This window comes from Pristis pectinata, chromosome 8 (assembly GCF_009764475.1).
Source record: "Pristis pectinata isolate sPriPec2 chromosome 8, sPriPec2.1.pri, whole genome shotgun sequence".
In the NCBI taxonomy this organism is placed as follows: domain Eukaryota; kingdom Metazoa; phylum Chordata; class Chondrichthyes; order Rhinopristiformes; family Pristidae; genus Pristis; species Pristis pectinata.
The window spans coordinates 5886144-5900683 of record NC_067412.1 but is presented as its reverse complement, the minus strand read 5'-3'; the positions used below and the strand labels follow the sequence as shown (position 1 = coordinate 5900683).

Here is a 14540-nt window from a genome sequence, read left to right as displayed (position 1 = left end):
GAAGAGGTTCACCAGGATGCCGCCTGGATTAGAGAGTATTAGCTCTAAGGAAAGGTTGGACAAACTTGGGTTGGAGCTTTGGAGGCTGAGGGGAGACCTGATAGAAGTTTATGAAATTATGAGAAGCATAGACAGGGTAGACTGTCAGAATCTTTTTCCCAGGGTAGAAATGTCAAGTACTAGAGGACCTGCATTTAAGGTGAGAAGGGGAAAGTTTAAAGGAGATGTGTGGGGCAAGTTTTTTTACACAGAGAGTGGTGGGTGCCTGGAATGGGCTGCCAGAGGTGGTAGCAGAGGCTTTTATGCAAGCACGTGAATGAGCAGGAGATGGAGGGAGATGGATCATGTGCAGGCAGAAGAGATTTTGTTTAATTTGGCATCGTGTTTGGTGCAGACATGGTGGGCTGAAGGGCCTGTTCCTGGGCTGCACTGTTCTATGTTTTCACCTGCACAGAGGCCTTACCTGTCCAGATGGAAGGCAGCAATCTCCGCGTTGTGCCGTTCATAGTCGGAGAAGTAGAAGAAGTCGGGAGGTGTCTCCTGCTCCCTGGTTTGCCTGGAAAAGACACAATGGTTTAACGAGGCTGATCTGCTGGTAACCAGTTAACCCAGCTTACCATGCACAGAACCCCTGAGCACCTCCACCACAGGAACGCCTCACCTACACAAGAGTACTGTGGCTCAGGAACCAGCCCTCCTCAACTCTTGAGGTCAAAGGGTTCAACTCCCACATTGGACACCAACAATTCAGGCGGGCACTCCCAGTGTTGGACTGGGAAATGTCGTGCTGTCAGCGGTGAAGACTTTTAGATCAGATGTTAAACCCAGGCCTCATCTAACTTCTCAAGTGGGTGCAAAACATCCTCACTGCGCTCTTGGGATCCTTCTGTGCACAGATTGTCCACCAAAACCAGATGGAGTGCAGGGGCTACACTTCAGACGTATTTAATTGGCTGATAAATGTTTTAGTGGGCCGTGCAGAAAGGGTGGAGTATAAACATCAGGATTTTGCTTTCCACAACCTTAGCCAGTAAATACTTCTGAAATAAAGTCAGTGGCAAGGCAGAGCCGGTTCAATCCTGAACTCTGGTGCTGCCTGTGTAGGGTTTGCGCCTTCTCCCTGTGGCTGCATGGGGATCTCCTGGCTGCTCCCGTTCCCTCCCACATCACCAGGACATGAGGGTTGGTAGGTTAATTGGCCGCTGTGAACTGCCCCCCGGAGTGCAGATGAGCGGTAGAATTGAAGGGAATGTGGGCGGCGAACAGTTTGCTGAGAAAAATAGTGGGAAAATGGAACAGTGAGCTGACACAGACTCAATGGGCTGAATGTCGTAAGGAAATTTGCGCACAGCAAGCTCCTAGACCCAGCAATATGACAAGGACCAGATTACAAGGAGAGGTTGCATCGACTAGGACTTTATTCCCTGGAATATATGAGATTGAGGGGTGACCTGATAGAGATATACAAGATCATGAGGGGCATAGACAGGGTGAGAGCACACAGTCTTTTTCCCAGGGAGAGGGAGCTACAAACAAGAGGCCATAGGTTTAAGATCAGAGGCAAGAGATTTAAAAGGGACATCAGGGGCAGCTTCTTCACCCAAAGGGTGGTGCGTATTTGGAATGAGCTGCCAGAAGTAGTGGTTGAGGCGGGCACATTAGCAACGTTTAAAAGCCATCTAGATAAGTACATGGATAGGAGAGGTTTAAAGGGCGCTGGGCCAAACGCGGGCAGATGGGACTAGCTCACTGGGCAACACAGTGGGCATGGACGGGTTGGGTCGAAGGGCCTGTTTCCGTGCTGGGTGACCCTACGACTCTATCTGATCCCTTAGTGATGTTGATTGTGGGATCGATACTGGCCGCTGGGAAAGAACTACGCCGGCCTTCTTTTAAGACGACGCTGAGGCATCTTTTTCATCCTCTTCATAGGGCAGACTGGCCTTGCTTTGACAATGCAGCCATTCCCAACACTACACTCGCCGGGATTCAGTGCCCAAGCCTGAGAGTTGTTTCCTCATGAAGCTCGAGGTCACAGTGTCACAGACAGACAAAGCACAGAACCAGGCCCTTCAGCCCATCGAGTCCGTGCCAACCATCAACCACCCACTGGCAATAAACCTACATTACTTCCATATTTTTTTTTACTATTCTTAACATGCAGATTCTACCAATCACCTACACACCAGGGGCAATTTACAGTGGCTAATTAATCTACCAGCTCGCACGTCTTTGGGATGTGGGAGGAAACCGGAGCACCCGGGGGAAACCCCCACAGTCACAGGGGGAATGTGCAAACTCCACACAGACAGCACTGGAGGTCAGGATCAAAGCCGGGTCTCCAGGTTTCTGGTGCTATGAGACAGGAGTCCCCTGCTTCCTGAAGTGGGGAAGCAAGCCTTGGTGGGATGAGGGCATGGAGAAAGGGAACACCCTGATCAGGAACACACGGATTAAGAATCTGCACCGCTATTTAATAAGGTAAAGATGACCCAGCCTCTTCTTCAAGAAGGAGAGCAGAAGCAGGAAACGAGAGCTGGTTTCAGTGAAATTATAAACACATCAAAGTTCCCTCCTGTGTGGCAAAGACAAGGCTGAAATGTCAAGTTCACAACAGGAGCTGCCAGTAACATCAACTCACCTGGGATGTCATAATTACCCTGATAATTTGGGGGTTTGTAACCAATGTAACAGAACAAATGTGACAAGGGATGTGGCAGGGATCACCATTTTCCATCAGATTAATGAAACTGAGCTTTCTACTTGCAGAATCCAAATATATAATTTCTTGCTGAACAAAACTGTTGAAATTCCTGCTTGCTGCTCTCCAGTGTGGGATGGGGTCACCTGCCCATCGCACTCTGCGTCTGAAATCCAAACGTTAACTGGACCACATTTGGAAGCTGAGAATAAGGAGGAGATACTGCTGAACTGAGTCTCAATCCGAGGCACATGGACATAGGAATTAGGAGAGGGCCACTTGGTCCCTCGAACCTGCTCCACCATCCAATGAGATCATGGCTGATACGGTTGTAACCTTAGCTCTGTGTTCCTGCCTACCTTTCACATCCTTGCTTTTCAAGAATCCCTCCACCTCTGCCTTAGACATATTCAATGAAGAGTTTGAGGAAGAGATTTCCAAAGACATGTGTCCCTCTGAGCGAAAGAAAGCTCGTCTAATCTTGGAATTGGAATTGGTTTATTATTGTCACTTGTACCGAGGTACAGTGAAGAACATTTGTATACCGTTCGTACAGATCAATTCATTACACAGTCCATTGAGGTAGTACAGGGTAAAACAATACAGAATGCAGAGTAAAGTGTAACAGCTACAGGGAAAGTGCAGTGCCGGTAGACAATAAGGAACAAGTCATAATAAAGTAGATTGTGAGGTCAGGAGTCCATCTTATTTACTTGGGAACCGTTCAATAGTCTTATAACAGCGGGATAGAAGCTGTCCTTGAGCTTGGTGGTACGTGCTTTCAGGTTTTTGTATCTTCTGCCCGATGGGAGAGGGGAGAAGAGAGAATGTTCTGGATGGGTGGGGCCTTTGATTATGCCGGCTGCTTCACCAAGGCAGCGAGAGGTATTGACAGAGTCCATGTAGGGGAGGCTGGTTTCCGTGATGTGCTGAGCTGTGTCCACAACTCTCTGCAGCTTCTTGCGATCATGGGCAGAGCAGTTGCCGTACCAAGCCGTGATGCATCCAGATAGGATGCTTTCTATGGTGCATCAGTAAAAATTGGTGAGAGTCGACAGGGACGTGCCAAATTTCTTTAGCTTCCTGAGGAAGCAGAGGCTCTGGGGAGCTTTCTTGGCCGTGGCGTCTACATGGTTAGACCAGGACAGGTTATTGGTGATGTCCACTCTTAGGAACTTGAAGCTCTCAACCCTCTCGACCTCAGTACCATTGATGTAGACAGCAGCATGTGCACCGTCCCCCACTTCCTGAAGTCCATAGCCAGCTCTTTTGTTTTGCTGACATTGAGGGAAAGGTTGTTGTCATGACACCTGTGTCTTAAATTGGGGCTCCTTTATTTTGAAACAGCGCCCCCCCCCCCCCCCCCCCCCCAGTTAGAGTCACAGAGTTGTATAGCACAGAAGCAGCCCTTTCTTGTACCATGTCCATGCCAACTATTGTACTTATCTACACTATATAGTCCCATTTACCTGCATTTGATCCATAGCCTTCTATGATTCAAGTACTTGTCTGCATGCTTCTGAAATGTTATGAGAGGATCTCCCTCCACCACCTCCTCCAGAGGCACGTTCCAGATTCCAACCATCCTCTGGTTGAAAGAATTCCCCTTCAAATCTTGACTAAGCCTCCTACCTCTCACCGTATACCTATGCCCTCTTCTTTTGGACACTTGCACTAAGAGAAACAGATTCTTACTATTTACCTTAATCTATCTCCCTCGTAATTTTACATACCTCTATCAGGTCTCCCCTCTGCTCCATGAAAAACAAACCCAGCCCGTCCAGTCTCTCCGAACTGAAATGCTCCATCCCAGGTAACATCCTGGTGAAGACACAAGAGACTGCAGATGCTGGAACCTGGAGCAAAAAACAAACTGCTGGAGGAACTCAAGAGGGTCGAGCAGCATCTGTGGGGGGGGAAAGGAATTGTCGATGTTTCAGGTCAAGACCCTGCTTCAGAACTGATCCTGCTGAATCTCTGCCTCACCCTCTCCGGAACAACCACGTCCTTCCCATAGTAGGGTGACCGGAACACTCTGTGGGAAAGACATCATTAAACTGGAAAGAGTCCAGAAAAGATTTACAAGGATGTTGCCAGGATTCGAGGGCCTGAGTTATAGGGAGAGGATGGACAGGCTAGGACTTCATTCCTTGGAACATAGGAGACTGAGGTGTGACCTTATAGAGGTGTATAAAATCATGAGGGGCATAGGTAAGGTGAATACATACAGTTCTTTTCCCAGGGTGGGGGAACTAAAACCTAGAGGGCGTAGGTTTAAGGTGAGAGGGGAAAGATTTAAAAGGGACTTGAGGAGCAACTTCTTCACGCAGAGGGTGGTGGGTGTATGGAATGGGCTGCCACAGGAAGTGGTTGAGGCACGCACAATAACAACATTCAAAAGATATTTGGATAAGTACATGGATAGGAAGGGTTTCGAGAGAGATGGGCCAAACGCAGATAAATGGGACTTGCTTGGTGAGCACTATGGTCGGCATGGACCAGTTGGGCCGAAGGGCCTGTTTCCGTGCTGAGCCTCTAACTCTACACAATGCTCCAGGTTTGGCCTAACCAATGGTTTATAAAGCTGTAACATGTTGTTCCTGCTTGTGTATTCTGAATCACGGTCGACGAAGATTGAAGCATTCAATCTTAAGATATCTTAAGTTAAACATCCCATTTACCTTCTTCACCATCCTGCCTTTGTGCTGCCACTTTCAGGGACCCCAAGATCCCTCTGTTCATCAACAGTCCCGAGGGCCCGACCATTTACTGTGGTCTGTCCTTTGCTTACTTAACCTTTCAAAGTCCATCACTTAGACACAAGAGATTCTGTAGATGCTGGAATCTGGAGCAACACTCACAAAAAATGCTGGAGGAACCCAGCAGGTCAGGCAGCATCTACGCTCTGCCCTCTCTGACCGGATTCCTCCTCCAGCCCTTTGCCACTTCTACCTATTACCTCTCAGCTTCTTACATCTCCCCCCTCCCTCACCCACCTACCTTCCCCCTCTCACCTGGACTCACTTGTCACCTGCCAGCCTGTGCTCCTCCCCCTCCCTCCACCTTATTCCGGCTTCTGCCCTCCTCCTTTCCAGTCCTGATGAAGGGTCTCAGCCCGAAGCGTCGACTGTTTATTTCCCTCCATAGATGCTGCCTGACCTGCTGGGTTCCTCCAGCACTTTGTGTGTGAAAGTTCAGCACTTCATGCTTGTCAGCATTAAATCCCATCTGCCATTGCTCAGCCCAATCTTCCAGCTGATCAATGCCATGTTGGACCCTCAGACAATGGTCCTCGCTATCCACTACACCACCGACTTTTTGTGTCCTCAGTTCTGGCATGAGAGGAAGTATCCTCTCCACATCCTCCCTGTCGAAAACATCAGGATCTCGTGTGCTTGAGTCTCCTGGTTCCAAATGCCCTGTGGGGTCAGTTTCCTTGCTCAGTGTGGAGTGCTTAACCAACCAGTATAGCTGAAGACCTGAAAACGGTGCAAGGCACCAAGCTCCTGTGAGCAAGGGGTACCAGAGACAGTGTGTAGGACTGAAGGCGATTGTGGAGGCACAGCACTTGTTGAATCCCCATAAATAGACAGGGCTACCAAATTAGAGTCATTCATTCATAGAGTTATACAGCATGGAAACAGGCCCTTCGGCCCAACTCGTCCATGCCGACCTAGATGCCCATTTACCCGCATTTGGTGCGTATCCCTCTAAACCTCATGAAAACCAGCCTCCCCTCCATGGACTCTTGTCTACACTTCCCGCTGCCTTGGGAAAGCAGCCAACATAATCAAGGACCCCTCCCACCCCGGTCATTCTCTCTTCTCCCCCCTCCCACTGGGCAGAAGATACAAAAGCTTGAAAGCACGTACCACCAGGCTCAAGGATGGCTTCTATCCTGCTGTTATAAGACTCTTGAATGGACCTCTTGTATGATAAAGACAAACTCTTGATCTCACAATCTACCTTGGCTAGTCATGACCCTTGTACCCCATTGTCTACCTGCACTGCACTTTCTCTGTATCTGTAACACATTATTCTGCATTCTATTAGTGTTTTCCCTTGTACTCCCTTGATGTACTGATGTGATGAAATGATCTGCATGGATGGCATACAAAACAAAGTTTTGCACTGTACCTCGGTACATGTCGCAATAATAAACCTGTTTCAATTGCATGCACCTGTCCAACTGTTTTTTAAATGTTGTTATTGTACCTGCCTCAACCACTTCCTCTAGCAATGGATTCTGCTGGTTTAGTTGATTCCAAAAATGTATTCCATGGAACAGAGGTGGGTTTTGCCTTACTTTTGACAACTGACAAGCCACACCAAAGTGCCTCACAGCCGACTTTGAACAGTGAGACCAGGGGGGATAGGGAGGGGAGGAAGAGACCATTCAGCCCTTCGAGTCTGCTCTGTCATTCAGTCAAAGAGTGTGGTTGATCCATTGGGCAGGTCATGTTGTTTACACTCCCAGCACTAGATTCCCAAAACAGGGACTCTACTTCAACCTCTGTCATGGGAAGAGATCACCGAGCTCAAAGCCTCTATGGACAAATGTAACATAGAATATAGAACAGTACAGAACAGGAACAGGCCCTTCGGCCCACAATGTTGTGCTGAACTAATTAAACCAGTAGTTAGATGCCTAACTACACTAATCCCTTCTGCCTACACAATGTCCACATCCCTCCATTCTCTGCACATACATGTGCCTATCTAAGAGCCTTTTAGACGCCTCTATCGTATCTGCCTCCACCACCACCCCTGGCAGCACATTCCAGGCACCCACCGCTCTCTGTATAAAACTTACCCCGCACATCTCCTTTGAAGTTACCCCCCCCTCACCTTAAATGCATGCCCTCTGGTATTAGACATTTCGACCCTGGGAAAAAGATACTGGCTGTCTACTCTATCCATGCCTCTCATAATCTTATAAACTTCTATCAGGTCTGCCCTCAGCTACAGAACAGCTCATCACCCTTACCCCTAATACCCCTTACACCAAAACAAACACACTTCATCCCACAGCTACAGTAAAGGTCTGATAATCTGCCACCTTTGGCACTGGTGTGCCAGACTAGCAGATTTTCTGGACTATTGGATGTACCTTCTATTAAAGTCAAAGTCGAGTTCATTGTCACGTGCACACGTACATGTATGCACAGGTGCAATGAAGAATTTAACATCCTCGCCGACTTCTTGGAATCTCTGGCCCACTGGTGTATTTGGAATGGTGTTGAGAACCTCGAGGCTGCGCATTGGGAGCTCACAGAGCCCCTGTGAGAGCAGCAGCTGGAGTCCACCACTTCACAAACTACGTGCCCATCCCATGGGCAGCCTCCTGCCCCATCTGAGGATGGATCTGTGATTCTCACGTTGGCCTCATTAGTCGCCCCAGAACACATCCGATCAGAGTGGAAATTCTTCATTGCTGTCGAGTACTCACTTTGCACTACAATGGTCATTGTGGTTGTTTTAATTTTAAATGTGTTCCTTCCTGTCAAAAATGTATATAATTTATGCTTAATTTATGCTTTTCTTGTGACTGTTGCATATCTGATGCCGTGTGCTTGTGATGCTGCTGCAGGTAAGCTTTTCATGGCACCCGTGCACGCATGGACTTGTGCAGATGATAATAAACTCGACTCTGACTTTATCCTTTATCCTTGCTTAACAAGATGAAGGCTGATTCTGTGCCTCATTAATTCCCCCCTCCCGACCCCCAGATCCTTTCAAATCATTTGGCGCCTAAAACCTAGGCACCTCTGTCTTGAACAAGCACAATGACTGATCACCCTCAGTCTCCGAGGTAACCAAGCACCTCTTTGCTTTCTGATTGGCTGGAAGGCAGAACTTTATGAGGATGGACGTCTTGTGTGACCAATAGGGAGTGTGGAGGCAGGACGCCTAGATATCATGCAATGTCATCTCCAGGAACACTTCCCACCCTCACCACCAATCCAAAGGACAGATTCTCGGACAGGGTGCCAGGATAAGCACCACTGGGGGTTTGCTATCCCTCTTGGCAAAGGTTCATGAATTCCACTTAGTCCTGCTTCTGACTGTTGGAAGTGTGGGAATTGTGTTATAGCATCAAACAGCAGTGAAACAGGTCCTTTGGCCTGCCGATTTCACACTGATAAATCAAACACCAAACCTCACCAACCTTTATCGATGCACCATAGAAAGCATCCGACCTGGATACATCACGGCTTGGTAGGGTAACTGCTCTGCCCGTGACCACAAGAAACTGCAGAGAGTTGTGGGCACAGCTCAGCACATCAAGGAAACCAGCCTCCCCTCCTTGGACTCTGTCTATACTTCTCGCTGCTTTGGTAACGCAGCCAACATAATCAAAGACCCCACCCACCCCGGACATTCTCTCTTCTCCACCCCCCCACTGGTCAGAAGATACAAAAGCCTGAAAGCATGTACCACCAGGCTCAAGGACAGCTTCTATCCGACTGTTATAAGAATATTGAATGGTCCCCTAGTATGATAACGTGAACTCTTGACCTCACAATCTGCCTCGTTATGGCCTTGCACCTTATTGTCTGCCTGCACTGCACTTTCTCTGTAATTGTAACACTTTATTCTGCATTCTGTTATTGTTTTCCCTTGTACTACCTCAATGCAGTCATAGTGCATAGAATATAACAGTACAGGCCCTTTGGCCCACAATGTTGTGCTGACATTTTATCCTGCTCTAAGATCTATCTAACCCTTCCCTCCCACATAGCCCTCTATTTCTTTATCATTCATGTGCCTATCTAAGAGTCTTAAAATGTCCCTAATGAATCTGCCCCCATAACCTCTGCCTGCAGTGTGTTCCACACACCCACCACTCTCTGTATAAAAAACATACCCCTGACATCCCCCTTATAACTTCCTCCAATCACCTTAAAATTATGTCTCCTCGTGTTAGCCATCGTCGCCCTGGGAAAAAGTCTCTGACTGTCCACTCGATCTATGCCTCTTATCATCTTGTACACCTCTATCAAGTCACCTCTCATCCTCCTCCTCTCCAAAGAGAAAAGCCCTAGCTCACTCAACCTATCCTCAGAAGACATGCTCTCCAATCCAGGCAACATTCTGGTAAATCTCTTCTGCACCCTCTCTAAAGTTTCCACATCCTTCCTATGATGAGGCGACCAGAACTGAACACACTACTCCAAGCGTGGTCTGACCAGAGTTCTATAGAGCTGCAATAGTTCCTCGCGGCTCTTGAACTCAATATGCCGACTAATGAAGGCCAAGACACCATACGCCTTCTTAACAACCCTATCGACCTGCATAGCAACCTTGAGGGATCAATGAACGTGGACCCCAATATCCCTCTGTTCCTCCACACTGCGAAGAGTGCTGCCATTAACCTCGATGTGATGAAATGATCCGTATGGATGGCATGCAAAACAAAGTTTTTCACTGTACCTTGGCACAAGTGACAATAATAAACCAATTTACCACTAAACTTATACTAATTTTATTCTCCTCACATTTAAGTCAACTCTCCCCAGATTACATAGAACAGTACAGCACAGGAACAGGCCCTTCGGCCCACAATATCTGTGCTGACCATGATCCCAATTTAAACTGCACATCTGCCTGCATATGGTCCATATCTCTCCATTCCCTGCTTGTTCATGTGTCTGTCTAAATGCCTCTTAACCACTGCTGTCGTATATTCCACCACCACCCCTGACAGTGTGTTCCAGGCACCCACCACTCTGTGTAAAAAACTTGCCTCATAAATCTCCCCCTCTCACCTTAAAGATATGCCCTCTGGTATTCGATTCTAGCACTCACCGATGCACGGGGAGGGGGGGAATTTAAAGTGGTTAATTAAACTATCAATCCACATATCGTCGGGATGTGGGAGGTAACGGGAGCACCTGAGCGGGAAACCCACGGGGTCACAGGGAGAACGTGCAGACTCCGCACAGATAACACCGGGGGCGGGGATCGAACCGGGGTCACTCGGGCTGTGGGGCAGTGGCTCTACCAACCGCACCACTGTGCCCCTGTTGACTTCTGTGACGTGGGCGGCGGGGAATGATGGCAAGTGCCTCCTTGCCACATCCCCCCCTCCTGGAACAGCACAAGGGTTTCCAAACAACTGTTCCACTGTGGAGGAGTTAAGTGCTTGCAGAGTAATTGCACTCTTTAAATGAAAAACTGATGCAGCTGGCTTGGTGTCAGCTGCGGGTCGAGTAGTTAGCACTTTTTTTCTTCTGAGTCAAAAGAGAGCAGAGTATAAAATCCGGAGTGGCACTCTTGGACTGAGAGACCACTGCACTGTAGGACGTGCTTGCTGTGAGCCGAGCTTCTGTCTGCATGCTTGCGTGGTCCCGGAGTCTTCCCCTGACGGAGAGCAGGGGACGTCTCCCTCCCCTGTGTCCCGGCCGACATTCACCCCTCATAGCAACAGTTAAGAGGCATTTAGACAGACACATGAACAGGCAGGGAATGGAGGGATATAGACTGTGTGCAGGCAGATGCGGTTTAAATTGGAATCATGGTCAGCACAGACATGGTGGGCCAAAAGGTCTGTTCCTGTGCTGTTCTAAGTTCAATCAACATCACCAAATCTGTTGACCACACGGTGCCAGTTTTGGAGTCTGCTGTGCATAAATTGGCTGCCACGTTACAACAATAAATACAGTATGAAGTACTTAGTGAGCTGTGAAGGGCCTCGGGGAGTACTGAAGGATGTGATATAAACGCAAGTTCTTATTTCTTTCAGTTGGGAAGTGGAGGCCGGAGTGACTTTGGAAGTTACAATCCAGTAACTGCCAGTGGATGTGCGGTGTAGTGGGACACAGAACCCAGCCAGGAATGTGCTGACTGAACTGATCTCACTGATCTCAACCAAGCCGGAATTGGGGTCAGTGTGATTATCCTCAGACGCAGCCTGTCTGCAGGAAGGGAGGGGGTGGGAGGCTCAGCCTGTCAGCAGGCGGTGCTGTTGAGTCAAGCAGGGCAGTGGTCCCCGCCAGGGGAGCAGTCTGGCTGTGACTCACAGTCGGCTGCAGTCATTCGGGCTGTTTCTCAGGCTGCAGGCTGTGTGCATTGTCTAGTCACTGTGTGTGTGTGTGTGTGTGTGTGTGTGTGTGTGTGTGTGTGTGTGTGTGTGTGTGTGTGTTTGTGTGTGTGTGTTTGTGTAGGTGTGTGTGTTTGTCGTGTGTGTGCAGGTGTGTGTAGGTGTGTGTGTGTGTAGGTGTGTGTGCCAGTGTGTGTGTGTGTGTGTGTGTGTGTGTGTCGGTGTGTGTCTGTGAGTGAGAATGTGTGTGTGTGTGTGTGTGTGTGTGTGTGAGAGAGAGAGAGAGACAGACAGACAGACAGACAGACAGACTCTGCTGCACAGATGAGGAATCAGCACACATCACGATGTTGCTCCTGCCATCTCCTGTCTCCTCCCAGTTTCTGACAGCAGGAGCCTGAGGCCTGAGGTTGCCGCAGAACCCGGGAGCCAGAGGCTGCAGGCACTCCTGGGTACAGCTCAGGCCGGAGACACTTCCGACATTCATGAACTAAACCTTACGCAGCGGACAGTGTATCCTGGAAATATCAAAATGTAAAAAAAATGTAAAGTAATGGTTTGCAAAACATGGAATAACAGTTCCGGGAGGTGGTGCGAAAGCTGGGGATTAAACATTGGGTTTCTGACTGTTTCTCATTTTAAGCAGAACAACTCGATTGAGAAATTAAAGTCAAACTGCTTATCCACCAGGGAGCTGAATAGCCTGTCCTCGTGCTCTGAAGGTTCCTCACACTTGCTACAAAGTACAACCAGAGTTATCTCCATAGCGGAGGGATCCCACAGTGTCCTCTTCGTCTGTCTCACCCACTTAATGTGTGTGCATTTTGAAGGACCATTGCACAGATTTTGTTCAGGTCCCACGTCTCTCAAGTCAGAAGGTTGGAGGGGAGGGTCAGACATCCCACTGGTTCTTTGCGATAGCGCTGTGGGATCTTTCAGTGCCTGAGAGGCCAGGCTCAGTTTATTGTGCTGATCAGCGGGCCCTTGCACTGTCAGCCTCAATGTCCCCACTAGGAGGTGGGGAGGGAGGACTGCCTGAGGGACCTCTTCCTGGGAATGCTCCCAGGCCTCGGGGTCCATCCTTCCTGCTGTTCCTCCAACGTATACGTGTCTGGTTGTCCTGAAAACACCAAGCCCCAGAGCTGGCACTGTGGACCAAAAAGTCATTGAGTGACCACCAGCATTAAACATGAGCAAGAGAGTCCACATCCCCCGTGTACGTACATCCACTGAAATCTCTCCTCCTTACAATGTTCTTCATACCTTCCACCTCACCAGCTCTCTCCTTGTGTGGATCTACTTTAACATTACAATAAAGGCACTATATAAATGAAAGTTGCTGAGTGTAACAAGGGCCAGAAAGGTTTCTGGTTCTTTGCATTGCCTGAGTTATAGGGAAAGGTTGGGCACGCACGGTAGCGTAGCGGTTAGTGTGATGATATTACAGTGCCAGTGACCCGGGTTTGATTCCCACCACTGTCTGCAAGGAATTTGTGCGTTATCCTCGTGACTGCATGGGTTTCCTCCGGGTGCTCCGGTTTCCTTCCACATTCCAAAGACGTACGGGTTAGGATGCTGTGGGCGTGCTATGTTGGGGCCGGAAGCGTGGCGACACTTGCGGGCTGCCCCCAGAACACTCTGTGCAAAAGATGTGTTTGTGTTTCGATGTACATGTGACTAATAAAGACACCTTATCTTATCTTATTAGGACTTTATTCCTTGGAGTGTGGGGGTGTATAAAATCGTAAGGGGCATAGATAGGGTGAATGCACACAGTCTTTTTCCCCCGAGAAAGGGAATCAAAAACTAGGTTAAAGGGGAGAGGTGAAAGATTTAAAAGGGAACTTAGGGGCAACTATTCATGCAGAGGGTGGTATCTATATGGAAAGAGCTGCCAGAGGAAGTGGTTGAGGCAGGTATAACAACAACATTTAAAAGACATACATGGATAGGAGAGGTTTAGAGGGATGTGGGCCAAACATGGGCAAATGGGACTCGCTTAGATGGGAATCTTGGTTGGCATTGACCAGTGGGCCGAAGGGCCTGCTTCCGTGCCGTATGACTCTGGACGCTGTCCGGAGTGCATCTGTGGCGGAGAGAAAGCCGTGTGGGAATTGGAATGAAGGCAGTGAACCCCCCCAACATTGCAGCACTGAACCTGGAGAAGAGGACTCCGTCAGCAGTGCTCACGGCCCTGGAGAGACAGGCATCTTCCAACGGGGCCGCTCCTGCCAAACCCCCCCACACATCTCCCCCAAAAGCTCCCTCTCACCCTAACTACACCAACAGCCCTCAGAACAATCCCCGTTTCCCCCTCCCCACTTTGTACCGTCTGTCTGGGTCAGCAGACTGGGGTGGAGCTGCGGCCCTGGCATTACCCTCTTGGCAGTGAGGCAGTCCTGCCACACATTAAAACACACACACATGGTCCTTGGGCTTAAAGTTCTCTGGCATTTGGACAGAGTCCTCCAGTCATTCTCCTTCTTGCTTGGAGTTCCAATCCTCTGTATATCTCGCCTCCCTCTCACCTACTTTGTTTACAATCTTCTCTGCCCTTGGTTACGTGTGGGAGACGCCCTCCTGGCTTGTAACCTGGCCCAACAGGAGATCAGGTTCTTGTCTCTGATCTAGACAGAGAGGGGCACGGATCCACTGCACTGGTTCTGATGGACTCGCAGTTACGTTACTGACCGAACACTCCAACGAACTTCGACAGATGTTCTGTTGAAAGTGTCCTGACTGGTTGCATCATGGTCTGGGACGGCAATTCAAATGCACAGGAACGTAAGAAGCTTC

The 14540-nt window shown here is 48.9% G+C and overlaps 1 protein-coding gene across 1 annotated transcript in view; it reads right to left on the bottom strand.

The window, feature by feature from the left end:
* The window catches only part of LOC127573083 (extracellular serine/threonine protein kinase FAM20C-like), a 102407-nt gene that overhangs the window by 24964 nt on the left and 62903 nt on the right, over positions 1 to 14540 (bottom strand). The window contains exon 4 of the mRNA XM_052020929.1: positions 464 to 556. Within this exon, the coding sequence (XP_051876889.1) occupies positions 464 to 556 (93 nt within the window). The remainder of the gene's footprint in view (positions 1 to 463; positions 557 to 14540) is intronic.